Here is a 25,703-nt window from a genome sequence, read left to right on the forward strand (position 1 = left end):
GTGTGTCTTTGCTCTTTTGCTTAAGAGGTCAGACCGCATCGGTCCATATGTTCTCCTCTAAGGTAGGTAACATTAGTCAGACAGTGGTCCCACCCAGGTGCTTTTCTAAACAGTGTGAACAAATTACAGGGAACACTTCAAATAGTTTTCCCACCGCCATTTAATCGAGCGTTGTTTTTTAAACCGGGATGTCACTGAGAGACATACGCAAAGGATTTATTTCTCGTAAGCCTGAGGTTCATTTCTTTCCACAAACAAAATGGTGATTGTATCTAGTGCCTCCACTCCTGCTTGTCTCATCATCATTTTTTCCCCCCAATAAGAAGCCATCTGGGACAAAAGCATTATTGTGCCCAGTCACGGAGTTAGAGATATAATACCTCAAAGCTGCTTACTGAGGGAGTGCATATGCCATTTACTGGAAGGAATCTGTGTGTGTCGCTGGGGCACTTTGACAAGGAGATTATTAAAGCACCAACCTAAAACGCTGCAGTCTTGAGGGACGTGGACACATCATTTCACTGACCTCCTCTCTAAAGGTCCTTTATGAATTTCTGCGAACTATAAATATACTCCAGATTTGTTGGACTCTCACTAGAGGCTCAGTGAGACATGTGAGACGTAAGGGTTGGCTTTGTCACTTATTGACCTGTGACTGGGTCTGTCGGAGCGTACCTCGACACCCTTCGAGCTGAACAATGCTCCGCAGATTAAACCTCACCTCTGCCCTTTCATCTGCATCCTGGGTAACTGTGTGCTCTACACCAGCACCAAACCTATCCCAGCTCTCCCGCTCTCTCCATCTGTGACCCAGACTGTTTGCGGCAGACAGTGGCTGTCTGAAGGTGTCTGCAACCCTTGCTTAGCCAGCTTTAGTAACCTGATGCCTCCTGACCTTCTCAACCTCCCGCGCCCTCCCCACCGCCGGGCGCTCCAGCCACCCACCCACGCCCCGGGAACGGCCCACCGTGGGGACGGGCGTTCTTGTTTTGCTACGGGGGTAGCGATGGGGGTTGTTGCGGGCGTCAACAATGGTCCTCTGTCAGCGATGATGGATCATTCCAGCATATGGTGCCCACCTGTATGTGTACACGCCAGCACTGGGCCTGGGGGGGGGTGCACCCTGCGTTTTGCCTGCGTTCACTGCCGGATCAGGGCCCAGATTCATCACCTACCAACACTGTTTGCTTTAGTAACCTGAGACTAATGGATAGAACCTGGGCCCGCCAGGGATGAGGCTCGCAATCACCCCCGTTTGTGTGTCTTGCTGCCTTGTTTTGGAACGTCCGTCAAATGGAGCAGAGAGAGAGAGAGAGAGAACGGGGGAAAAGTTCTGATGTTATTTTTTTGCGGACGTGGACCACGTGCAGACGCGGCACTCCCGCCCAGGCGGAGCGGAGGAGGAGGGCGGAGGAGGAGGGCGGAGGAGACGTGTGCTGCTCGACGCATGTGCCAAACGGAATTTCTCCCTATTCTTTTCCGTTAACAGAGCAGAGCCCCCTGCTCCTCCCTCCTGCCCCTAGTCTCTCTCCAGGCCCTTTGGGGGGTTTTCTGTAGCCTGTTGAAGAGAAGGAGGGAGGGCAAGAGGAGAAAGAAAAGAAGAAGAAAAAAAAAAACCTGCACAGCAGCCCCCCTCCCCCCTCCCCCCACTCTCAGACCCTGCTGAATTAAAAAACACTCTGTTATTAAAGCCCATGTCAGGGGTGTTGATTTACCGGGTGGGGGTGGAGGGGGAGGGGGAGGAGGGGGATGCGATGACAAGCCGGGAGAACTCACACACTGTGTAGCTTGGGCCGCCAAGCTGGGCTCTGACCTCTTCACCCTCCCCTTCCCCTCTCTCTCTCCCTCTCTCTCTCCCTCTCTCTCGGAGCGCCTGCCCACCCTCCCTGCAATAAAACCTGTCTAACGTTGCAGTACAATGGAGCTGTTGTTGGGCCCCGGCCGCCCGCTGTCTCCCTCGTATTCCTTTAAAGGTGCAGCGCTCGCCGCTGTCCACCACAGGGCAGACAGAGGGAGGGGGCGGAGACTCCACTCTCCCTGCCCAATCCCAGTCCTCCTTCATAGAGTCATCTCTGAGACGGACGACAAACGGGACGCAGGAGAAAGCCCCCCCACCCTCCACCACAGCCTTGTTCACCTTCTTTCTCCACTTTTCTCCACAGACACGTACTTAAATATTTTATTTTGTTTCGTTTTTTTAAGTCCCGCCCGAACGCTTTCCCTCACTCGTCTGGACATTTGTCAAAGACTAATCTGATGGCTTCTGCTCCACCCTTAGAGGGCGTCTGTGGGCAGGGTGGGGGGCAGCCGTGCTGCCGTGCTGCCGCTGACCTCAGGTCAGGCCGGGCTCCTTCCCAGCTCTGTTTGCCTTGGCTAACCTCTGGCCCAGAGCTGTTCTCGGTTCAGTCTGATGAAGCCCAGAAACGCCGACCACCCGCCTCTCTAGGGCTGTTCAGCACGCTCCTGTTGGACAGAGAAGGCTCTCGGAACAGCTCGAGAAAAGGCAGACATCACCTCCACTTAATAGTTGGGTTTATTAGCACCATGAGTGGTTTATTACAAAAGTGTGGTAATCAGTGCCATAATTTGGGTGAAATTAGCTCTTATTGTTGCCAGATACTGTCTAGACTAGAGCAAGTGGCTGCTGTGTTTCTATGTGGATGTGTTTCTAAGTGAGTGTGTGGGTCTAGGCACGCCGGGGTGTGTGTGCGTGTGTGTGCGTGTGTGTGTGTGTGTGTGTGTGTGTGTGTGTGTGCGTTTAATATCCACCACATGCCTGGGCTGTGTTTGTATATGCAGCTGGCCTGGTGAAGGCTGGGAGGTGCCTCTGGTCACTTCAGTTTGGACAGCCTAGTGCTGAGGTCACACCCACTGAGAGGATGGAGCTCCTGCAGCACCAGACTACAGGGCTTTCTCAGGGTGGATGTGTGTGTGTGTGTGTGTGTGTGTGTGTGCACGCGAGGGGGGGGGGGGGGGGGGGCGTAGGTGTGTGTGTGTGTGCACTATTCAGTTCTGACCTCAGCAAAGTAACAAGTGCTCTTGATACAGCAGATGGTTTTCATCATCCAGACCACAGATTTGATTGCGGGTGGGGGTTTCTCTCTCTCTCTCTCACACTCCCCCTCTCTCTCACTCTGTCCTTCCTTTTTTAAAAAGAATAGACATCTTTTATGCAGACGGAAGCCCATGGGTTCCCCAAAGCACCCAACCACATGCTCACATAAGTGTTTCTGCAATTGATATCATTATTGACTCCAGCTATGGCTGTCAGATCATTTCTGAATTACGTTATTGGTCTTAGTCTAAATGAATTAATTATCCTGAGTGAATAAACCTGACCTGTTGCACATATGGACTGTGGCCCATTTAGTTTTGCTCTGGTTTGGGGTAAGAAATGTTAGAGTCGCCTGCTCACTGCCAGTTTACATAGCGCACTCTTATCTTTGCGTTCAGCTGTAAAACCTCTGGTCCGGATGCCCCAAACACAGCTGGCCTGCTCCAAAAAGAGTTCTTTGGGGCAGCTTTACCTACAGTGCTGGAGTGTGACTTTAAAGATTTATGCTTACTGTCGATTTTTCTTTCTTTCTTTTTGTTTTTTTTTTTTGTGGACTTATACACCTCCTCCCTCCAAATCTTTTTTTTTTCCCATAAATCAATATTTACCATGTTGCCTTCCCCTGGCTGCTCTGGGCCAGGAAGCAAATGTGCATCCTGACGGGACTCTTCAAAAAGCGCGCCTGTCTCCTGATTTACGGCCGCCCCGTGTTTTTGTTTGGTGAGGTCTGTTTTGCCATTGGCCCGACGCCCCTCAAACGAAAAGCAGGGCAGCTGGAATTCCTGAGCCTGGCCACAGGCCGCCCTGGGCCGACGTTGGCCCAGCAGGAGGGACTTAGTGCCCCAGTATAGGTGGCAGGGGCTTCAGAAGATGGGGGGGGCAGTATCATTTCTGTTGGGTGGAAGAGGGCTTGGCCTCAGTGTACTCTCATACGTCACCTGTCAGCGCAGGTAAAACATGATACGAACAACATGGTGATTTATTCAGTTCACAAGGAGACACCTGCTGTCTACCTGTGTGTGTTTGTAAGGGGCTCTGGACAAGAGTGTCTGCTAAATGCTGTGAATGTAAATCCAGTATCACGTGTAACTGTCCTGTGATACTGAGGACATATAGTAGTGTGTGTAGTACTCACTACTGTTTGCTCTCTCTGTCTGTATCTTATTCACCATTATGATCTGTATTTGTGTATAGTACTCACCACTTTAATCTCATGTGTGTGTGTGTGTGTGTATAGTACTTACTACTATACTCTCTCATATGTAAACTTCTCACCAGTATACTCTCACATTTGTGTATGTGCAATACCCACTACTATACTCTCTTGTTTGTGCATGTGCAGTACTCACTACTATACCCATGTTTGTGTATGTGTAATACTCACTACTATACTCTCATGTTTGCATATGTGTAATACTCACTACTATACTCTCATGTTTGTGTATGTGTAATACTCACTACTATACTCTCATGTTTGTGTATGTGTAATACTCACTACTATACTATACTCTTTTGTGTCTGCAGGCTCTTCAGGCTGCACGCCAGTTCCTCCTCCAACAGGCCACCGGACTGAGTTCCCCCAGCGAGGTCAAACAGAGCCCTGTACAGGTGACCACACACACACACACACACACACACAACACACACACACACACACACACACACACACACACACACACACACACACACACACACACACACACAGTGAAGAGAACATATTCATATTACTGGTAGATACATATTGGATCCCCTCAGTGTGTGTGATTTGGAGAAGTTAGTCAGCTCTTGGTGAGGTGGTGATGTCTCAGCAAGGCATAGTTGTGAAATCTGCTCTCTCTCTCGCTACGTCTCTCTCTATCTCTCTATTTCTATCCTCTCTCTCTCTACCTCTCTCTCCTCCCTCTTTCTATATTTCTCCATAGATCACTCTCTCAGCATGTTATTCTCTCTCTAGATCTCTATCTCTCTAGACCTTTGTTTCAGCCTCTCTCTTTTTGTAGTATGTCTGTCTTGCCCACTGCATCCCATAGGTTTTTTCTTGCTATTTTCAGGTTGCGTTTCCATCAAGCATAATGTATTGTGGGTAGTGTAGTTTTACTGAGCTGCTCTTCAAAGTGTGTTCTTTGCAGTCTCTGAGTATGTGAGTTTTAACTTGAGTGTATTTGTGTATTAGTTTCTTCACCAGCAGAACAAACTAGTCTTCACACGTGCTGTATCAGGCCAGATGCTCTATACCTACTGTAAAACAGTACATTTTTAAAGTTCTGACATGGCAGTCCTTATACATGCCTATATATTTATACGTGTATTGGCATTCAGAGATGGAGAGGAGTGTGTGTAGAAAGAGTGAGATAGAGTGAGGGTAGAGAGAGAGCGAGGGTGAGTTGATGCGGGGGACCGTCAGGAAACGAGAGAGGAAGCCGTCAACAGGAGAGGCATGTCCCGGGTGAAGAGAGTGGCGGCACACAGGAAGAACAACCCTGAGTTTTCCGAGTCATCAATAATCCAGCGGGGAATGTGGCCTGACAGTTTAAATGGCCTTGTTGAGAGCTTTTCCCTTTAGAGTAATTAACATTATCAAGGAACAGCAGGTTACCTCGTTAGTGCCGTGCTCATTTAATTAACAAACCACACTAATTAGATTGAACTCCGGGCCGGAGTTAGCAACGGCAGGCGTGTCGAGTTCGGTCGGGGGCTACGGGGTTTTCGCCAGACCTCAGCGTTGACACGGCTACGCTTCTGTGGGTATGTGTGTGCAGAAGCACGTACAGTTCACATTTGTCTGAGTGAAGGATCTGTACTGGATTGATGCAAATGTTTAGATCCAGATCATAGTAATTAGTTCCAGAGCTGTGTACACTAAGATGACTGCAGCGCTTTTGGACATCAGACCAGAATCACATACACACAAACAAACAAAACTATATATATATATATATATATATATATATATATATATATATATATATATATATATATATTGGGAGAGAGAGAGAGTGTAAGTGTGGAGGTAGATAGATAGATAAGTAAGTCAGAATGGATGTGTCATTGGTAATTTAGCTAACCCCCAGGGTTAGACCTCTTCGTGCCCCTGGTCAGCATTGCTGTTCTCCAGGAGTGGGGCTGTGTCTGCAGGCTGGAGGGGTTCAGAGCCAGGGAGTGTGTCTCCACCGCCCCCAGAGCAGAGAACGGCCTGCATACTGATGAGGAAGGACCAGGAGATGAGATGAGGGATCACACTTTGTACTGTTGCCTTCAGGCTGAGTTTCTCTCTCTCTCTCTCTCTCTCTCTCTCTCTCTCTCTCTCTCTCTCAAGCATTCCCATCATCGTCATCTCCCTTTCCTCCCATCTGAATCTCTTCCCAGTACATTGCTGATCTGTTTGGTATGGAGTCTCCATGCCTTTGTATTTCCTACTCATGACTTCATCTCCCTCCACCTCGTTGCTCCCCCCCCTGGAGGTCAAACATTCACACCTGACTCTACGCCAAGGAGACCTGAACAGGGCTACACTCCACTCAAGCCTTCAGCAGACAGGCGTGGCACTGGTCCAGTGTCTGCTCTCTCCTGAAGGCGTTTTCCCCTGCGGAGGCGGGTTTTGAGCGGCCGTAACGAAGACCGATTGGTCAAGGCGAGGTCGATGCGGGGTCGAGGTGTGAAAGTTGTCAGATCTGGCCATTTGAGAGGGGTGTGGCCACCAGAGACGGCGTGTGCAAGACAGCAAGAAAATGGCTGCCGCTCGGGGAAACTCCTTGTGGAGCCTTTTCAGAGATGCAAATGGAGCCTAACGAATAATAATCTTTTTTTTGCTCCCTGATAATTAGACACCCCCCCCCTCCTCCTCCTCCTCCTCCTCCTATTGCGGAGCAGACAGAAGTCACATTAGCGCCTTTTGTCTGCACCAGAAGATCTTTGGCCGTGCCGACAGACTCCGCCCCCTGCGCTCCACTCTGTCCTCGTCTCTCTCCCCTTTTTTTCCTTTTTCGTCCCTCCGTGCGGGACGATCTGTGGGCAGGTGCAGCTCAGTTCAGATAGTCCAGGCTGCCGCGGTGCCTGGGGCTGGTGTTGGGGAGGAACTTGTGAGCGCTGTGTGTTAAACTTTGGTCACATGAGCGTCGCATGGTGATTAAATGTTTTGTGCTGAAGTCGTTTGCAGAGCTGCACTTCTAACTTTGCTACCCCCCCCCCCCCCACACACACACACACACACATACACACACACACCCCCTCCAGCGATGAGACTTTATTAGACCATTATTTGTGACTGTATGTGTTTTGGGCAAATGAAGTGTGAGGTGTGTGAGGCGTGTGCCAGGGTGCATGAACTCTCTTGGCATGAATAGATCACTTGCACACGCACACACACACGCACACACACACACACACACACACACACACACACACGTTGCTCCGACCACATATCCGTTGGTAATTGAAAAGGGGAAAAGTGTCCTCTTTTCATGTATTATTGAGGACCTCGTTTAATTAAAAAAATGAAAAGACTCATTAGAGACATGCTAATTAGTTTCCTTCTCTTGCACGCTGACAGAGGACCTGCGTTGCCACGGCGCCATTGTGTGCACGAAGTGCCACATTTAAATGAGCTGATGGAGAGATGTGCAGTGCCAGCTGGCAATCCCCTCCCCCTCTCTCTCTTTCTTTCTCTCCTTCTCTCTTTCCCCCCTCTCTCTCTTTCTCTCCTTCTCTCTCTCCCTCCCTCTCTCTCTCTTTCTCCCCCCCTTCTCTCCCCACTCTTTCTCCCTCTCTGTCTCTCCATCTCTCTCTTTCTCCCCCTCCTCTTCCCCTCTCTCTCCCTCTCTCTCTTCCCCCCCCCCCCCCCTCTCTCTCTCTCTCTCTCTCTCATCACTGTCCTTCCTCTGCTCAAGCATCTTGTGGTCTCTTCCTGCAACATTGTTGATACAAACTTTTCCAAGTATGTTTCTTTTCTTTTTGAAAGTGTTTCTTTTTGTTTGTTTGTCTTGTCAGTGATAATTACACGGAGACGTTTTGGTAGTTAGACGCCAGGCTTTGGTGTTACTAGGGCCTCTTCACTGGAGCTTTGAACACACACATTCCCAGTGACACCTGCTGTCATATAAAGCGTCCCACCCTGGACAGGGACTGGGCCGCCTTCATCTTCTGTTTCTCAGAGTCATTCCGTTTTGTCCATTAAGCGGAACTGCTTGGCTGGATCTTTTCCACTTTTATTTCATTGTGAGAAGAAAAGGCTAGGAAGTGTATAACTGATAGAATGAGAGAGAGGGAGGGAGGGAGGGGAGGATGAGTGACAGGAGCCGTGGAGGAGAGGTTCCAGAGTGGCGCTGGCCGTTTCAGAGTTTGGGTTTCGGGGCAGCGGAGTGTGAAAGTCTATTTTTTGAACTGAAACACGAGTGAACAGTGTGATGAAGGCCAGTCGATAATGGCCCTCTACAGTCCCCTCAGCTAGCCTCAGCCGCTCACACGCGTGCTACTGGACGTTTGTTGTCATTTTTATTCTGGGGCAGTGGGGCGTTAGATAGGGGCAGGAGGGTGTGTGCGAGCGTGTGTGTGTGTGTGTGTGTGTGTGTGTGTGTGTGTGTGTGTGTGTGAGAGAGAGAGAGAGACAAGTGCAGAATGCTAGAGGGAGGAGAGTCAGAGGACAGGGGGGGGGAGTGTTCCAAATGGGCTCAGCGTCCAGCACTGAGCTGTTTTTCATTTGTCCAAATGCTGTCAGAAAGCCGTCCCTGGGCCCTGTGTGGAGATTGGTGGGGGGGGGGGGGGTGTGGGTGTGTGTGTGTGTGTGTGTGTGTGTGTTTGTGAGTGCCAGTGTTGGAGCTAGTGACCACCTCTCTCTGCCAACCCCAGTGATGAGCTCGTATTTACCCCCCACCCCCACGCTGGTTCAGCCCGCGGCACTGTTGCACACAAGCAGCCCTGACTGAGGCAGAGGGGGGGCAGGAGAGATGACCTTAGTCACTGGCAACACCAGACCCGGGTGCTTATGAAGCATTTAGGGAGAATATACATTCAGGGGCTTATTGTGTTAATAAGGAAGTTCCTTATGTGTTTCGCCAAATTCACCAAAAACGGGATTGGGGGAAGAAAAACCAAGCAGAGCCAGAAAATCTGGAAGGTGTAAAGACAAGGAGGTCAAATGAACTCCTAATAACCTGCTGGGGTGAAGGGGGGGGCGGTGTGGGGGGTTATGGCGTGCTCCGTGCCTCCTTTGGCCTGCATTATGGGTCCACCTGGTTCCTGGAGCCTTTCAACGCTGCCGTTATTAACATGACAGGCCTCTTCAGCGGGTGTGTCCCACTCAATAGAGACCCTTCACTCTCCACATGCTGCCTAATATCTTCCAGCCTGTTTGAAGGTAGCGGTTGCGACGCTTTAAAAGCCCCCCCTCACTCACTGACCCGCCGGGCCTCCCCATCGGTTCCACTTGAGCAATGTGACCTCTTGGCCTTTTTTTCTTTCCAGAGATTAAAGCGGCGAATGTTTTCAGGGGAACAATGATGGTATTTTGGCCCTCTGTCTTAGGATTGATATATCCACCCTCATATTTTGGGTTAAAGTGGAGAAAGAAAAAAAATCACGTTGGAGTGAATGGAAACCAGTTTGAAGTAACAAACACTCGACTGAAAAGAAAAGTGTTTTGTGTGGGACTGTGTGGGACTGGGAAATTAAGTGTGCTGAAGGGTACGAGAAACAAACCTCGGACTGCACAGGTCTCTGAAGGACATTTATTTCCCCCAAAAAATACATGCAACGGCATAATTTTTGTTTGAGGTTTTCCTTGAAAATTTGGCAGCATAGCATAGCTACACCAGCATTGGCTAGTATTCTAGTAAACTGCTGCGTTAGGCTTTGGGTGCAGGCCAGGGTGCTGCACCTGCTAAACACACTACACAGTACTGCAGCACACGTCCAGGCTTCTATTGCCCCCTGTGTCCCGTCTGCCCCCTGCCTACACCCGCCCTCCCCTGACAGGCCTCTGGCTGTAGTGACTGGTCTTCCCCAGTCTGCCGCCGTAATGGCAGTCTGGCTAAATGAGATGTGACTGCTTGTTTACTGCCCTTAGCCCGTGGAGAGGAGACTGATGAGAGCTGGTGTGAATGCACAGATCATAGTGCTTATGAGTGCAAAGCACAGGTGCCCTGCTGTGTGTGTGTGTGTGTGTGTGTGTGTGTGTGTGTGTGTGTGTGTGTGTGTGTGTGTGAGAGAGAGAGACAGACCAAGAGAGAGATGGAGAGAGAAGGGAGGGAGAGAGAAGTGTGTGTGTGTGTGTGTGGTGTGTGTGTGTGTGTGTGTGTGTGTGTGTGTGTGTGTGTGTGTGTGTGCGCTGTTGGCTACCCACTCCTCCCTTGGTGAGGTGGGTAATTCTTTCTGACAGGGATAAACAGCTCTGGGATCTTGTATCCTGGGTGTAGCACAGAGTGTGGAGGGGGTGGGGATGTATGGTGTAGGTGGGTGGATGCATAAGACACTCTCCTTCTTCACCTACTCCTTGTCATTTTTTCAATTACCTGCCCCACACCGAGGTCCCCGAGCTCTCCTGGTGAGCGTAAAGACACATCATTTAGATGGAGTGTGCTGTTTATATTTTGATTATATGTTCCTTTCTCCCTCATCGCTCTCCATTTCTGTGGCAGTGCAACCGCACACACACACACACACACACACACAGCAGGCTCAGGGGCTTGTTAAAGCTGCGTGCATCAGGGAGAATTACTCTGGCAGTAAATTCATCCTGTTGCAATGGAGCTTGCCACAGAGGGACAGTTGTGTTCATTCCCACTGTCTGTTTTCTGTCTGCCGAAACAACGTGCATGCGTGTGTGCTGGTTTACAGGTAACTGGGCCGGGCCCACTCTGACTGCAGGTTTACAGGTAACTGGGCCGGGCCCACTCTGACTGCAGGTTCACAGGTAACTGGGTCGGGCCCACTCTGACTGCAGGTTTACAGGTAACTGGGCCAGGCCCACTCTGACTGCAGGTTCACAGGTAACTGGGTCGGGCCCACTCTGACTGCAGGTTCACAGGTAACTGGGTCGGGCCCACTCTGACTGCAGGTTCACAGGTAACTGGGCCAGGCCCACTCTGCCTGCAGGTTTACAGGTAACTGGGCCAGGCCCACTCTGACTGCAGGTTCACAGGTAACTGGGTCGGGCCCACTCTGACTGCAGGTTCACAGGTAACTGGGCCGGGCCCACTCTGACTGCAGGTTCACAGGTAACTGGGTCGGGCCCACTCTGACTGCAGGTTCACAGGTAACTGGGCCGGGCCCACTCTGACTGCAGGTTCACAGGTAACTGGGCCCGGCCCACTCTGACTGCGGGTTCACAGGTAACTGGGCTGGGCCCACTCTGACTGCGGGTTCACAGGTAACTGGGCCGGGCCCACTCTGACTGCAGTCTGAGGTGCGGTTGTGAGGTTCCTGGTCAGCTGGTCTGTGGGAACCACCTGCAGCTTCTCCAGCTGCGCCGCCCATCAACACGTCTCTAAACTCACCAGCTTTAAGCACCATTTATCAAATGTTCCCCATCTTTATATGGATGAGTATATTGTTCCTCACTAGCAATAAAAACCCTCTCAAGATCTCAGCCAGTCCCAATTACAGCTTTATGGAGCCGAGTGGCCACGTCTGTTTAAAGTTTAGGTGCATGTTGCTTTTTGGGTTTTTTTTTTGGAGTGTGTGTGTGTCTGTGTGTGTGTGTGTGTGTGAGCATGCGTGTGTGTGAGTGAATGTGCATGTGCGTGCGCGCATGTGTGTGTGTGTGTGCATGCGCGCATGTGTGTGTGTGTGCACGCGCGTGTGGTGTGTGTGTGTGCACGCGTGTGTGTGTGTGTGTGCGTGCGTGCGCATGTGTGAGTGTGTGTGTGTGTGTGTGTGTGTGTGTGTGTGTGTGTATGTATGTGTGCCTACATGTACGCGCGTGTGTGCACTGCAGCACTACGTGTGATAATTACCCCATAATATGGAATGGCAGAGGATCCTCTAGAGAGCGCAGATGTATTCCTCATCCATTTATTTAAATACCATAATTTAGTGTACTGCTCATTATCGTTGGACTGACCTTTTCCACTGAGGAAGCCCCTCCCCCTTCCCTTGGACCTCTCACCACCACCCGCCTTCTGCCCAAACACACAGAGGCGTGTGGGAGAGGTCAGCCTTGTTTGTGAGGGCTTCTTTCACACTTCTCGGACCTTCGGCAGACTTGGTGCCGGGGATGTTCATTTTTCCGCGGAGCGATCTAGGTTGACGATCTCCCGGGGCGCCGGGTGCCTCCGTGTGTACGGCTCCCGCAAAATGGCGGCCGGCGCTCTTCAGAAAATGAACAGCAGATCCTCCCCAGTGACCCGCCGTCTGGTTCCCGGCTGGAGCTCTGCTTTTATCTCTCGTCTTTTTCTTCTCCCTCTCTCTCCCTCTCTCCCTCTCTCTCTCCCTCTCTCTCTCTCTCCCTCTCTCTTTCCTGTGAATTGTAAATGGCCGAATCCCAAATGCCCAATGATTTGCGTGTCCGCTTCACTGGCATTGCGTGGATTATAATGTGCGGACAGTCATTACGATGGCTGCGTACGCTCCCGTTAATGGAATATACGGGACAGCTGTAGCGCTCAGGAAGCCCCCGCCGCTGATTCCAGCTCCGCAATGCCATGAACGTGCAAATTTTAGCCTAATGAAAATGAGTGGGACGGTGGCGAGGGGCGATGTTTTAAAGTGTGCTCGGCAGGAAGTTGGCTTGTTCTGAGTATGACCCCCTTATAGAAGTGCACAGAGGCAGGATCTGGACATAGTGTCCGGCCGGGCAGGGGCCAGCAAGATTGGCTTCATTGTCCTTGTGTCTTGATTAATAAGAGTAGAATGGGTTGCTATGAAGGATTGCAATTTATCAAGGGCTTGGGAAAAGGATGAGATTAGAACTCATTGAAATGCATGTTACATCTCCACTTCTCCCTTTATGACCCTCTGGGACGCATCAGTCTTCTTCTCCTCTCTGTCTCTCTCTCTCTCTCTCTCTCTCCTTTTGCTCCCTCTCTTTCTCTCTCCTCCCTTTGTTAATCAGTTAAACTTGCTCTTCAAACAGCTCCTCTAATTACTGTTCCTGGCTGTGTGTGAATGGCCATCTCCCCTGATGCTCTATTCTTCCTCCCGCCATCTCTCCCTCTCTCCCTCTCTCCTTCCCCCTCTTCTGTCTCTTCCTTCCTCTCTTGCCTTCATCCCCCCCCCCCCCCCCCCCCCCCCCACAGTTGACCTCTGTCAGTAGCGCTGTGCTGGGGTGCCGTGTGTGGACAGGTCTGCTGAATCTTAATGGCAGTGGGAAACTGCAGAGGTGCCACACACACAGCCTCATTAAGAGACTGTTTGAGATGCTCATGGAGATAGCTAAGGGGTAGCAGCCATCTCCCATAGACACACACACACACACACACACACACACACAAGCATACACGGACACAAGAACACACAGAGGCTTATGCACGTGTGTGTGTGTGTGTTTGTGTGTGCACGTGCGCAACAGGTTATGTGTTGTAACACTGTATGGCAATAGAATAATACATTCTCGGTGATTCTGAGAGAGTGTGCATGCGCGTGTGTGTGTGTGTGTGTGTGTGTTGGAGTGTATGTGCAGCTGATTCTGAAGGTACTATAAGTGGAGCTAAATGCATACACACACACACACACACACACACACACACACACACACACACACACACACACAGAAAAGTACCACTGAGCATGCTGAAAGCAAGTGCTCTCCTTCACACTGTACCTCTAAAGCATCCCATCTGTCCCTCGCTCCCTGTCTCTATCTCCCCTGATATGTGGGCACAATGCCTTTTGTCTCTGTTTGCCTGTGTTTTGAAAGTACAGTAGAGGGAGTATTCGCTCGTGATTATTCCCACCTAAGCCCTCTCCGCCTGGCTTTCACTCATCTCTCTCTCTCTCTCTCTCTCTCTCTCTCTCTCTCTCTCTCTCTCTCTCTCTCTCTCTCTCTCTCTCTCTCTCTCTCTCTCTCCCCCCACCCCCACAATTTTTTTTAAATTAACATTCTCTACGAAAGGAGATGGTAAGAGAATGGCAGTCATGGTGGTGACTGGGGTGGGGGAATTAAATGCGTTTAATAAACGCCTTCAGACGGGCGCGAGGTTTCCTCGGCCTCCTCCATTACGCAGCGCATTCACCGGCGAAATGAAAGGCGGGAGGTTGGAGGGGGGGGGGAGATGAAAATCGGTCCTGGCGAGAGACAAAGGCGAACGGGAATATAATTCGCCATTGTGCGACGCCCTTTGTCGCTGGCCGTCAAGCGGCTAATGGCGACGCTTTTGTTTTCCGTGCACTAGCTCCCGGGGAAGAGAGAGAGGGGGAAAAAACCTCCGCGGCGTCGAATTGCACGCCCGCCTCGCCCGCCGTAATGGTCCGCCTTTGTGGCATCGGATTATAGGGGCAATTAACGGCGTCAAACCTTAACAACTCTGCATTCAGGCAGGACGCCAGGCCCGCTGGAGGCGTGTGCAGACGGAAGGTGTTATAACTCCGGTAATTATGAGGCCCGCCACACGAAAATGTCAATGAACGTGTGTATAAAATAAAATGGTATGGGTTTGTCGCTGTCGGAGAACGGGACACACAGGGTTGGGGGGTGGGGGCATTAATTATGGGGTTGTGTTTCAGGAACGTGTGTGTGTGTGTGTGTGGTGGAGGTGGGCGGCGGTTTGGTGCATCGCCAAATGGCTGTGGTGCCATCCCAAAGCCTTCGCCACCACCACCAGCTCCACCTCCCAATAACTCCGCCCACACTTGAATCTCACCCTGACCTCCCTACCGCAGTTGATCTGATGCACACAAACAAACACTTGCCACTTCTTAGCGTGGGGAAGTCCGAGCCTAGTCTGTCTCCACTGTCATCCACGCCCTCGCTCAGTAAGGGAGCTCTCCAATGCCTGATCTCTTCCTTGAAGTCACTTAGGTAGGCTGCCAAACCTCCTGTAGGGGCCTCTCTATCAAACACTGCCTGGTGCTTAACACATTTATCATATTTAACCTTGGTTTAATAGCAGGCAGACATCGCCGTGAGACATATGATATCATCTCTGCTCAGTGAGTCCGTACTTGCCTGAAGTTGCCCCTGCGAACATAAGCCACGCACACCACGATTTGCGCCAATCAGATTCAGTAACACACCTCCGCCTGCAGCGAGTCCTCACACACACGCACGCGCATACATGAGATGGGTACACACTCCGGGAGTGTGTAATGTTGTGTCCTGGCCTGCGTCGGTGACTTGCGAGTCATGCTCTGCTGAGAGGATTTCGTGATGGAGTGTGTTAGGTTATGGATGGCTTGGTTGATGGTGATATGGCGGTTTACAATAAAGGATTGGACAAGGCCCACCGGTCTCGCTCCTGCGCTGATAACCACACACCCACAGCCTCACGCCACTGAAGCTTCTCTCCTCTTCAGAGAGAGGGAGAGAGAGAGAGACGGATAGAGAGACAGAGCGTATTCATGTTCGTATATACCGCCAGTCTTGTTTACAAAGTCAAATCAGACCTTTACAGATTTAATTTGCCACCGACAGTTCCCCCCTCGATTTCCACCCTCCCTCTCTCTTTATCTCTCTCCTGCTCTTTCCCTCTCTCTATCTCTCACCCTCACTTTCTCCCCCCCTCTCTCTCACTCCTCCTCATTCTCTCTCTACCTACTCTCTCTCTCTCTTGTTGTCTCTTTATCCCTCCCTCTCTCTCTTCCCTCTCTCCTCATCTCTGTCCCTCAGGCTCTGAATAGATAAACTGCTCAAAGGAGGCGCAGCCAAGCGATGCCTCCAAACAAATGAATGCAAATATCAGCTCGGACGGCCAGTGAGTTGGGAAACACTCGGAGAGCCCCGCCCCTGCCACATGCCCCGCCTCCACTCCCGCTCCCAGCCCCACCCCCTGCCTGGTGCACTCTTTGTAGCATACAGGCAGATAAATGTATATATTATGGGGACTTGTAATTTAGCCTCATGTTTCTGGCTTCGAGCAGCCGTTGCCTGTAAATAGCTTCAGTTTTATTGAGCAGCGGTAGCGAGATGAGCAGTTATGGCACTTGAGCAGTAAATAAGAAAATAAACGAGACCCCACTGAGCCACTAAGTGTGTGTAAGTGTGTGTGTGTGTGTGTGTGTGTGTGTGTGTGTGTGTGTGTGTGAGTGTGTGTGTGTGTGTGTGTGTGTGTGTGTGTGTGTGTGTGTGTGTGTGTGTGTGTGTGTGTGTGTGTGTGTGTGTGTGTTGCATTTGAGCAAGAGCTTCATGGCCTGTGGGGTCTGGGGGCTCTTAAAATGACCCCCCCCCCACCCTTGTGCAGCCCCAGTAAGCTCTCCTGTCCTGAACTGCGTCCCTGTCATGGCTGGTCTAGGCTCTTCTATCAGTGGAATTACAGTTTTTATTTTTTGCCCCCCCCCCCCCCCCCCTTCCCCCCCATTAATCTCGTTTCTCCTATTTTTTCCCTCCGTGCATATTTTGCGGAGAGATAAACATCGCCCGCTCTCTCTCCCCTAACGCCTCTCTGTCAGCAGCCTAAACTGCTCTCTTTTCCAGACGGTTGCATGCTGTTTCCTGTCGATAACGATCTTATCAGATTGTTTGTTATTTTTCGCAGGAGACTCGATTCTTTAGATAGCACATCATAATAGTAATGCGTTTATTGAAGTAGTTCTGCGCAGATAAGGGTTTGTAGCCAAAAGATGATATCACTGCGATATATAACCTTTTTTGGAACAGCTGCCAGCTTCACCACATTGTACTTTGTTGAGTCAACAGAGCAGTGATGTTGTGTACGCTCCAGAGAGTTTATTTACAGAAGATGATGTTCCTTTTAGACCAGTATGAGGGAGCGACTGGTGGAGACTGGTAGACACTGGTAGAGTGACTGTGTGTGATTCAGGACGTATGAGAATTAATGACCCTCACACACACACGGCTACATGCAGCCAGACAAGCCCTGAGATGCTCACTCTTCCCTCTGTCTGTGATTGGTCAGGTGCCTGTGTCCATGGCAATGATGACTCCGCAGATGATCACTCCCCAACAGATGCAGCAGATCTTGTCTCCGCCCCAGCTGCAGGCCCTGCTACAGCAGCAGCAGGCCCTCATGCTGCAACAGGTAACACACACACACACACACACACACACACACACACACACACACACACACACACACACACACACGCATACACACTCACACGCGCACACACTCACACGCACACACACACACGCATACACACTCACACACACACACACACACACACACACACACACACACGCATACACACTCACACGCGCACACACTCACACGCACACACTCACACACCCACATGCACACACTCAGACACACTCATACACACACACACATGCACATACACACTCACACACTCACACATACAGACTCTCTCTCTCTCAAACACACACACACACACACACACAAACACACACATACACACACACACACACACACACACACACACACACACACACACACACACACACACACACAAACACACTGCAACAGCCACAGACCCTCATGCTGCAACAGGTAACACACACACACACTCACACACACACACACTGCAACCGCCACAGGCCCTCATGCTGCAATAGGTAACACAAACACTCATGGTCACACTCACACACACTCACGGGCGCACACACACTGCAGCTGCCACAGGCACCTTGTGAAGGAAATCTCCAAATCAATCTCTTCTATTATAGCTTTGCATGTCTGTCTGTAGGTGTGTGTGTAAGAAATGCACACACAGCCCCTTCAGGTGTGATTGGTGTCAGGCTTGGCATGCACACGTTTGGGTGTGTAACGTAGCCGGGCTGCTGCGACGCGGTGCTGTCTGGCTGCTCCGTTGCGGGCCTGCCCGGAGTGACGGGCCTGCCCGGAGTGACGGGCCTGCCCGGACTGACGGCCCTCCCTGTGCAGCCTTTGATGTGCTGTGGCGGCCACGTGGTTGCGTGTCGTGGTTGTGAGCGCTGGCCCACCTCACTTTAGCTTGTGCTGCTACATGTTCGAATGCCGCCGGCCATAGAAAACTAATGTTAGTGAGCTGGGCACAGATTCTCATTGTTTCACTCTCTTTCTCTCCCTCTATCTCTTTCATTCTCTCTCTCCCTCTCTTTGTCTTTCTCTCCCTCTCTTTCTGTCTTTCTATTTTTCTCTCTCTTTCCCTCTCTTTCTTTGTCTCTCCCCCCCATCTCTTTCTCTCCTGAACACCATTGGAAGGAGTGACCTCTGTTTCTCTAACCGCTCTCAAATATTTAACACCTTCACAGCCTCGACCTTTTCACCCTGCCCGTGCCACAGTGAGGTCAGGGACAGACAGGAAGTGGTGTCAGGAGCAGGAGAGTGACTGCGGGCTCAGGGCCCGCGCTGACCGAGGACCAATCACACTGAGGAGATCTGACAAATTCATGACCATTCAAATTCTTCCATTTATTAGCGACTCTCGTGCCACGCCCTGCCACGCCCGTGTGTGTGTGTTTGTGTGGATGTGTCTCCATGTCTGTGTGTGTGTTTCTACAAGTCTGTGTGTGTGTGTCTTGGCACCCATCTCTGCTCGTCTGCTTCTTTGAAATGAGAGGTGTGTGGATGTAGAGTCGCTGCTCACGGTGCGTGTGGAAGGGCTCTGAGTGCAGGCTGACTTACACGCCTGCAAATGGAGAAGTCTGAGCATGCAACACACACACACACACACACACACACACACACACACACAGCTGTGTTTCACTCTCTTCCCCATGCATGGCGCAGAATGTGTGATTATGCTTTTACTAATACATATCTCCCTACATATATGACCATACATGTGTGCCTTAGTGAGAGTGACTGTGTGTGTGTGTGTGTGTGTGTGTGTGTGTGTGTGTGTGTGTGTGTGTGTGTGTGTGCTTATGCATTCACAAGTTAACCTTTTCCTCCCTCACAAACCTTTAATTACAGCCCAGCTGAGAGATTATATATATGTGTGTGTGTGTGTATGTGTGTGTGTGTGTGTGTGTGTTTCCCTTTTCCCCCTTCCCCAGTCTGTGCTATTAAAGAAAGCCAAGGTCACAATAATGGGAATCTAAGGTGAATGCTTTCTAACATGAAAGTGCTCCACTGAATCAAATCATTAAAAAAACCCTTAATTATCCTTTTAATTATCCTCCACCCATTCAGCTCCATGCGTGCATGGATTAAGAGGCTAATGAGCGGGTGAGTGGTCGCGGGGCTACTGGCGAGAAATCCCAGCCCAGCTCGGGAAGATGGGCGACGCACTGGATCCGCCACAGCTGGGGGGACAGGAGCGTTCTCTCCGCCGGTGGCCCGGCTGTCTCCCGCCCCGAGGCCCGACTGTGCGGGTAGGACGCCCACGTCCCGCTACAGTGTCGGGGTGACGGGCAGTGGGTCTTTTTCCCTGCGGCTGTTCACGCGGGAGCCGCTGCGATCCTGTGCCCGGTTCTGCAGGAGGAGGTGTGCTAGACCCACCACAGAGTCCACAGGGAACTGTAGTTCAAACTTGAGAAGAAACGGGAACATGGGAGCGAGTGAGAGAGAGAGAGAGAGAGAGGGAGAGAGAGAGGGAGAGAGAGGGAAAGAGAGGGAGGAAGAAAAGTTGAATGAGGGCTGACTCATTCCTAGACGCTCTGTCTGAGAACGCTGCCCTGGCATGGTGGCTAAGGCCGTCTCCACATGCCTGCCAGCTCTGCTCTGCACGGTTGTCAGGGGAACGCGACGAGTGCACTCCTGGGATTTGGCTCCGCCCCCTGGCGAGGCGCACTCGTGGTGATGGCAGCGTGGTGAAGCTGTGGAGCGTGCCTGGCCTCGGGTGGAGACGGTGCAGCAGGGCTGTGGAACAAGGCTCACTTCACTCGTGAGCGGGGATGTCTTGGACAGAACGGGCGCATTCAGGATTGGCTCATGCTGCAGACGAGAGAGCTGCGCTGAGCCACAGAGGCAAACATCCAGCCTTAGACCTCAGCCTTAGACCTCAGCCTTAGACCTCAGCCTTAGACCTCAGCCTTAGACCTCAACCTTAGACCTCGGTCTTAGACCTCGGTCTTAGACCTCAGCCTTAGACCTCGGTCTTAGACCTCAGCCTTAGACCTCAGCCTTAGACCTCGGCCTTAGTCTTGAGCCTTAGTTCTTGGTCTTTGTCCTTGGTCTTAGTCCTCAGTACAGTACTGCTTCCCAGGGAGATATCAGAGGCATCACATGGTCTTCACAGAGCTGGGTGATGACAAGAAACGGTTTCACACTGAGAAAACAGAAGTAGTAATTAATCTGAATTGTTTGGTTAGTTTATTTTCAGTTTTGTTATTAATGTTACAAAAACAGTGACATCAGTTAATGTTTCTTTATGCACAAGAACTTCTCGGTATCGTTTCCTGAGTTATTAATAAATAACCACAGATGAATAACCTTGTTTTTTCTGGAATACTTGTACAATCACAATCTCCATATCTCTCTTCCATTGTTAAAAAGAATGAAACTGGCTCTTCTCACCGGTGCCCTCACACACACACACACACACACACACACACACACACACACACACCCCTCCCCAAGGTTGTGATCTTTGCTGGCGAGGTGTGTCTGTGTAAAGTGCTCCCTGTGATAACGCACACTCTGCAAGGTTTACCTGTGTACAAAGACTGGGGCTCATTCTGCTTTGCTTTGAATCAGTAACCAGCTTGTACACACACATACACACACACACACACTCCGAGTTCTTTATTAACCAGACTCCTCCTTTCCTCCTTTCTCACAGGGCAAACACACTGACTAGTTTCTCAGAAACTAGGTGACTGTATACATTTATACACTTTGTGTGTGTGTGTGTGTGTGTGTGTGTGTGTGTGTGTGTGTGTGTGTGTGTGTGTGTGTGTGTGTGTGTGTGTGTGTGTGTGAAAGAGAGGTCATTGAAAGGTAACATTATAATTTTATGGTACATGACTGATGAGCAGAAATATGCAAATGTTGAGCCCACTACAGTCCTTCCTACATATCCCAGCTGTTCTTATTTAAGCGTGTTTATTAAAGACGACTGTTAAGAAGTGTGACTACGGTTGAGTCCTACCTAAACTCCATGAACACGAGAACAAATTAGGCGATCAGTGTATTTGTAAATCTGACAGCCGTTAGTCACCAGTAAAGCGTGGTCGATGGTGGAGCCACATGCCCATCTGTCCTTTGCCACTGACCTCAGGTCAGCTCTCACAGCTTGAATCCTTCGGACTGTAGCCATCAGCCACCAGCCAAAGTCAACTGGGATCAGCACGTCCCGAGGGTCTGGAGCAGCAGGTGCAGTGGCGGAGTGGGTTATAAATAAGAGGGCTGTCTGCGTGTTGTCAGGTGTGCCACATCGCCTGCAGATTTACACGCCTCCCTCGCCAGGTGCATCTCCTGAGTTTTACAGTAAAACTGAAGAATCTGAGGCCATCTTTATGAAGAAAGCATTTCAGGCCCTTGAGCGGGAAAGCCGAGCCTGTTTCGTCAAGCACGCCCAGGTTGTTTTCGCTCCTCTCTGACCGGCTCATGGCACTTTGATCTCACCGTCGCCAACATCGGGCACCCGGTGCCGCTGGCGAGATGCGTAGACAGCGCTTGCTCCGTGTCTCTCCAGGGTATTGCTCGCGTGGTGGGCCTCCATGGACTCCAGGCGGTATTTGTTTTTTGGCCATTTTTTTTTTTCTTCGATTTTGCCATTCCCTGACTATGTACGGTCATGGGTCATGGGATCATGACCTATGTAGTGTTCGAGAGTCACAGTCTTTCTCTGGAGACACCACTCAGCCTGGAGAAGTTCTGTCGTTGTGCTGGGTGCTGTGGTCCTCTGTGTGTGGTACTCACCAGTCTAACAGAGCACAGAGGAATCCACAGATGGCCGGATAGCTGGCCGTGCGAAATCCCCGTGGAAAAACAGGTTTAATAAAAACAAAGATCTGATCGTCTGGATTATTATCTCCCTCTCTCACTCTCTCCCTCCTCTCCCCTCCTCTCCCCTCCTCTCTCCTCCTCTCCCCTCCTCTCCCCTCCTCTCTCCTCCTCTCTCCCCAGCTGCAGGAGTACTATAAGAAACAGCAGGAACAGCTGCACCTCCAACTTCTCAGCCAACAGCAGCAAGCGGGGAAGCAGGCCAAAGAGGTGAGCCCTCTCCCCTAACCCCTACTAGGAACACTTCCAAGTGCACTCCTCCCTCCCCGCACCCTCCTTAAGTGCCCTCAAGATGGCCACCGTCCCCCACCACAGCACACGGCCAGTGCCAGCTCACCTCTCAAGGGCTTCATTTGGTATTGGGTAAATAACTCACCACAGAAGAGCACGTCAGCACAGAACGGTAGTACTGGATGTGTTACAGTCATCAATGTGGCAATGGCTACTACAGAGAAGAGAGTGTGTGTACTAGTAATGGCTACTACAGAAAAGAGAGTGTGTGTACTAGTAATGGCTACTACAGAAAAGAGAGTGTGTGTACTAGTAATGGCTACTACAGAGAAGAGTGTGTGTACTAGTAATGACTACTACAGAGAAGAGAGTGTGTGTACTAGTAATGACTACTACAGAGAAGAGTGTGTGTACTAGTAATGACTACTACAGAGAAGAGTGTGCGTACTAGTAATGACTACTACAGAGAAGAGAGTGGGTGTACTAGTAATGACTACTACAGAGAAGAGAGTGTGTGTACTAGTAATGACCACTACAGAGAAGAGAGTGTGTGTACTAGTAATGACTACTACAGAGAAGAGAGTGTGTGTACTAGCGAATCAAGACCAGTGTGGTGTCTGTTGTGTCCTCCCATCATAGGACGCACGACTCCATCACAGCGCTCAGTTAAGACATCAAGGGTTCTGGTTGATTTATTTATTTATGCTACCCAAAGGCCATTGTGCGATCTCCTCCACAGGCTCCCGGCTAATTCTCGTTAAGTATTAATTTCCAAGGCGACGCTCACTAAGCCTGCTGGTTAATCCCTGTTACGGATCTGCGGCGGGGCCGGGGTGTGGCCGGAGTGCGGCGGGAGTGCGGCGGGAGTGCGGCGGGAGTGCGGCGGGAGTGCGGCGGGAGTGTGGTGGGAGTGTGGTGGGAGTGCGGCGGGAGTGCGGTGGGAGTGCGGCGGGAGTGCGGCGGGAGTGCGGTGGGAGCTGGCGTGAGGCCGGGCTGGATGGGAGGGGCGGGGTCATGTGGAAGATCGGACTGTTGAGTCCTGAGGCAGGCCAGACATCCCATCATCCTCAGCTGCAGTCCAGGCTTCAGGGTTCTGCCTGCCTGTCTGTCTGTCTGTCTGTCTGTCTGTCTGTCTCTTTTGTCGCTCTTCTCTTTTGTCTGTCTCTCTTCTGTCACTCTGCTTGTCTCTCTCTGTCTCTCACATTAATATGGGGACACATCAGTCAGAAGGTAGAGCGGGAGATGAATGGTTTGGTGGAGGTCTGGGCAGGTGGTGTCTGCTCTGGTGGAGTTTTGGGCAGGTGGTGTCTGCTCTGGTGGAGTTTGGGCAGGTGGTGTCTGCTGCTCTGGTGGAGTTTTGGGCAGGTGGTGTCTGCTCTGGTGGAGTTTTGGGCAGGTGGTGTCTGCTCTGGTGGAGTTTTGGGCAGGTGGTGTCTGCTGCTCTGGTGGAGTTTTGGGCAGGTGGTGTCTGCTCTGGTGGAGTTTTGGGCAGGTGGTGTCTGCTGCTCTGGTGGAGTTTTGGGCAGGTGGTGTCTGCTCTGGTGGAGTTTTGGGCAGGTGGTGTCTGCTGCTCTGGTGGAGTTTTGGGCAGGTGGTGTCTGCTCTGGTGGAGTTTTGGGCAGGTGGTGTCTGCTCTGGTGGAGTTTTGGGCAGGTGGTGTCTGCTGCTCTGGTGGAGTTTTGGGCAGGTGGTGTCTGCTCTGGTGGAGTTTTGGGCAGGTGGTGTCTGCTGCTCTGGTGGAGTTTTGGGCAGGTGGTGTCTGCTCTGGTGGAGTTTTGGGCAGGTGGTGTCTGCTGCTCTGGTGGAGTTTTGGGCAGGTGGTGTCTGCTCTGGTGGAGTTTTGGGCAGGTGGTGTCTGCTCTGGTGGAGTTTTGGGCAGGTGGTGTCTGCTCTGGTGGAGTTTTGGGCAGGTGGTGTCTGCTCTGGTGGAGTTTGGGCAGGTGGTGTCTGCTCTGGTGGAGTTTTGGGCAGGTGGTGTCTGCTCTGGTGGAGTTTTGGGCAGGTGGTGTCTGCTCTGGTGGAGTTTTGGGCAGGTGGTGTCTGCTCTGGTGGAGTTTGGGCAGGTCAGAACAGAGACTTTTCTGATGCTTGCAGTACAAAGGACATTTCACTATCAACAGCTCCATTGCATTTTGATTCACATCATCCTCACTTAGACCAGCTGAGCAGACTGTGGGTAATAACATGATAATAATATTAAGAAGGTTACTTTAATAATATTAATAATAAATATAGCCGCAAGCGGCAATTGCGGGTTCACACACGAAAAAGGCAAAAAAGCCCAAAAAATTGGCAAAATGATTCAGATCAGAAGTAAATCACATGCTGTGATTAGCTTTGTGTGTATGTGTGTTTGTGTGTTTTTTGATTTAAGCAGTACATCTTGGCTTGATCCAAGGAATGCAACAGAAGTAGAATTTTGTTTCTAGGCCCTACAGTGTGAAAGATATTGGAAAATAAAAGTGAAAAGAAGCTGTTTGGGTTTGGCCAGTGTGTGCTCTACAGATAGTGTGTGATGACATCTGCATGTGTCAGAAAGGGAGACACAGAAACACCACATCTGGCTAGGGCTGCATCTATGTGAACAATATAGGAAGGCCTGCATGTGTCTATACATGATTGGGCCTGTATATTACCGACAGAGAGAGATTGAGGGAGCCAGAGACTATGCTTTGTTAATTCACTCCTTGCACACCTTGCACGCCTAACATGACTGTCTGTGTATTCAAAGTATGAATGTGGACTGACATAACTGATATTACTGACATAACTGGCATGACTGTAATGATTTGATGATTTGACTGACATGACTGATATGACTGGACTGAAATGATTGGCATGACACGACTTACATGACTGGCAGAACACGACTGACATGACTGATATAACTGACATGACTGGACTGACATGACTGGCATGGCATGCCTGATATGACTGATACGACTGACATTGCTGGCATGACTGACATATACTATACATATACTATAAATATGCATACAAACTATACATACATTTAGGTAGAAGTGTGTGTGTGTGTGTGTGTGTGTGTGTGTGTGTGTGTGTGTATGTTTGTGGTAGTGTATGTTCTGACATTAATCAGATTAAGCAAATAAAGTCACCCAATGTCAATTGTCTTGAATCTCAAGAAGATATGCAGGGGCCCATGGGCCATATAGGATATGAGCATTGTTTAGAGTAAATAATTAACCTTGGATTTGAATACATGTAGCGTGCTCTGAAGTATCAGTGTCCATTTAACTGGCTTATGAGTCACCAAGGCCCAAAAGGTCACAAAACATTGTAATGGCAAAACAATTCAGATAATAGATCTAAATCATTTGCTGAGATTATCTTAGTGTGTCTTTGGATGGCAAAAATAAGCTAAACATCAGTTAGTGTGTAGGAAATGGCTAGAGAACTGTGTATATGAAGCATAATTGTAGTCCTGTGTGTGAATGTGTATGGAGAAAAAAGTTAAA

The 25,703-nt window shown here is 50.5% G+C and overlaps 1 protein-coding gene across 5 annotated transcripts in view; it reads left to right on the forward strand.

Moving 5' to 3' along the window:
• The window catches only part of foxp4 (forkhead box P4), an 82,759-nt gene that overhangs the window by 13,669 nt on the left and 43,387 nt on the right, over nucleotides 1–25,703 (forward strand). For 2 of the 5 annotated variants that reach the window (XM_077003508.1, XM_077003516.1), the window contains exons 2-4: nucleotides 4,580–4,663; nucleotides 17,059–17,181; nucleotides 22,117–22,203. In XM_077003508.1, the coding sequence (XP_076859623.1) occupies nucleotides 4,580–4,663; nucleotides 17,059–17,181; nucleotides 22,117–22,203 (294 nt within the window). Of the gene's footprint in view, nucleotides 1–4,579; nucleotides 4,664–17,058; nucleotides 17,182–17,599; nucleotides 17,611–22,116; nucleotides 22,204–25,703 lie in introns of those variants that run through there. The other 3 variants (XM_077003525.1, XM_077003534.1, XM_077003542.1) reach the window with 2 other exon arrangements.

This window comes from Brachyhypopomus gauderio, chromosome 1 (genome assembly GCF_052324685.1).
Source record: "Brachyhypopomus gauderio isolate BG-103 chromosome 1, BGAUD_0.2, whole genome shotgun sequence".
Classification (NCBI taxonomy): Eukaryota; Metazoa; Chordata; class Actinopteri; order Gymnotiformes; family Hypopomidae; genus Brachyhypopomus; species Brachyhypopomus gauderio.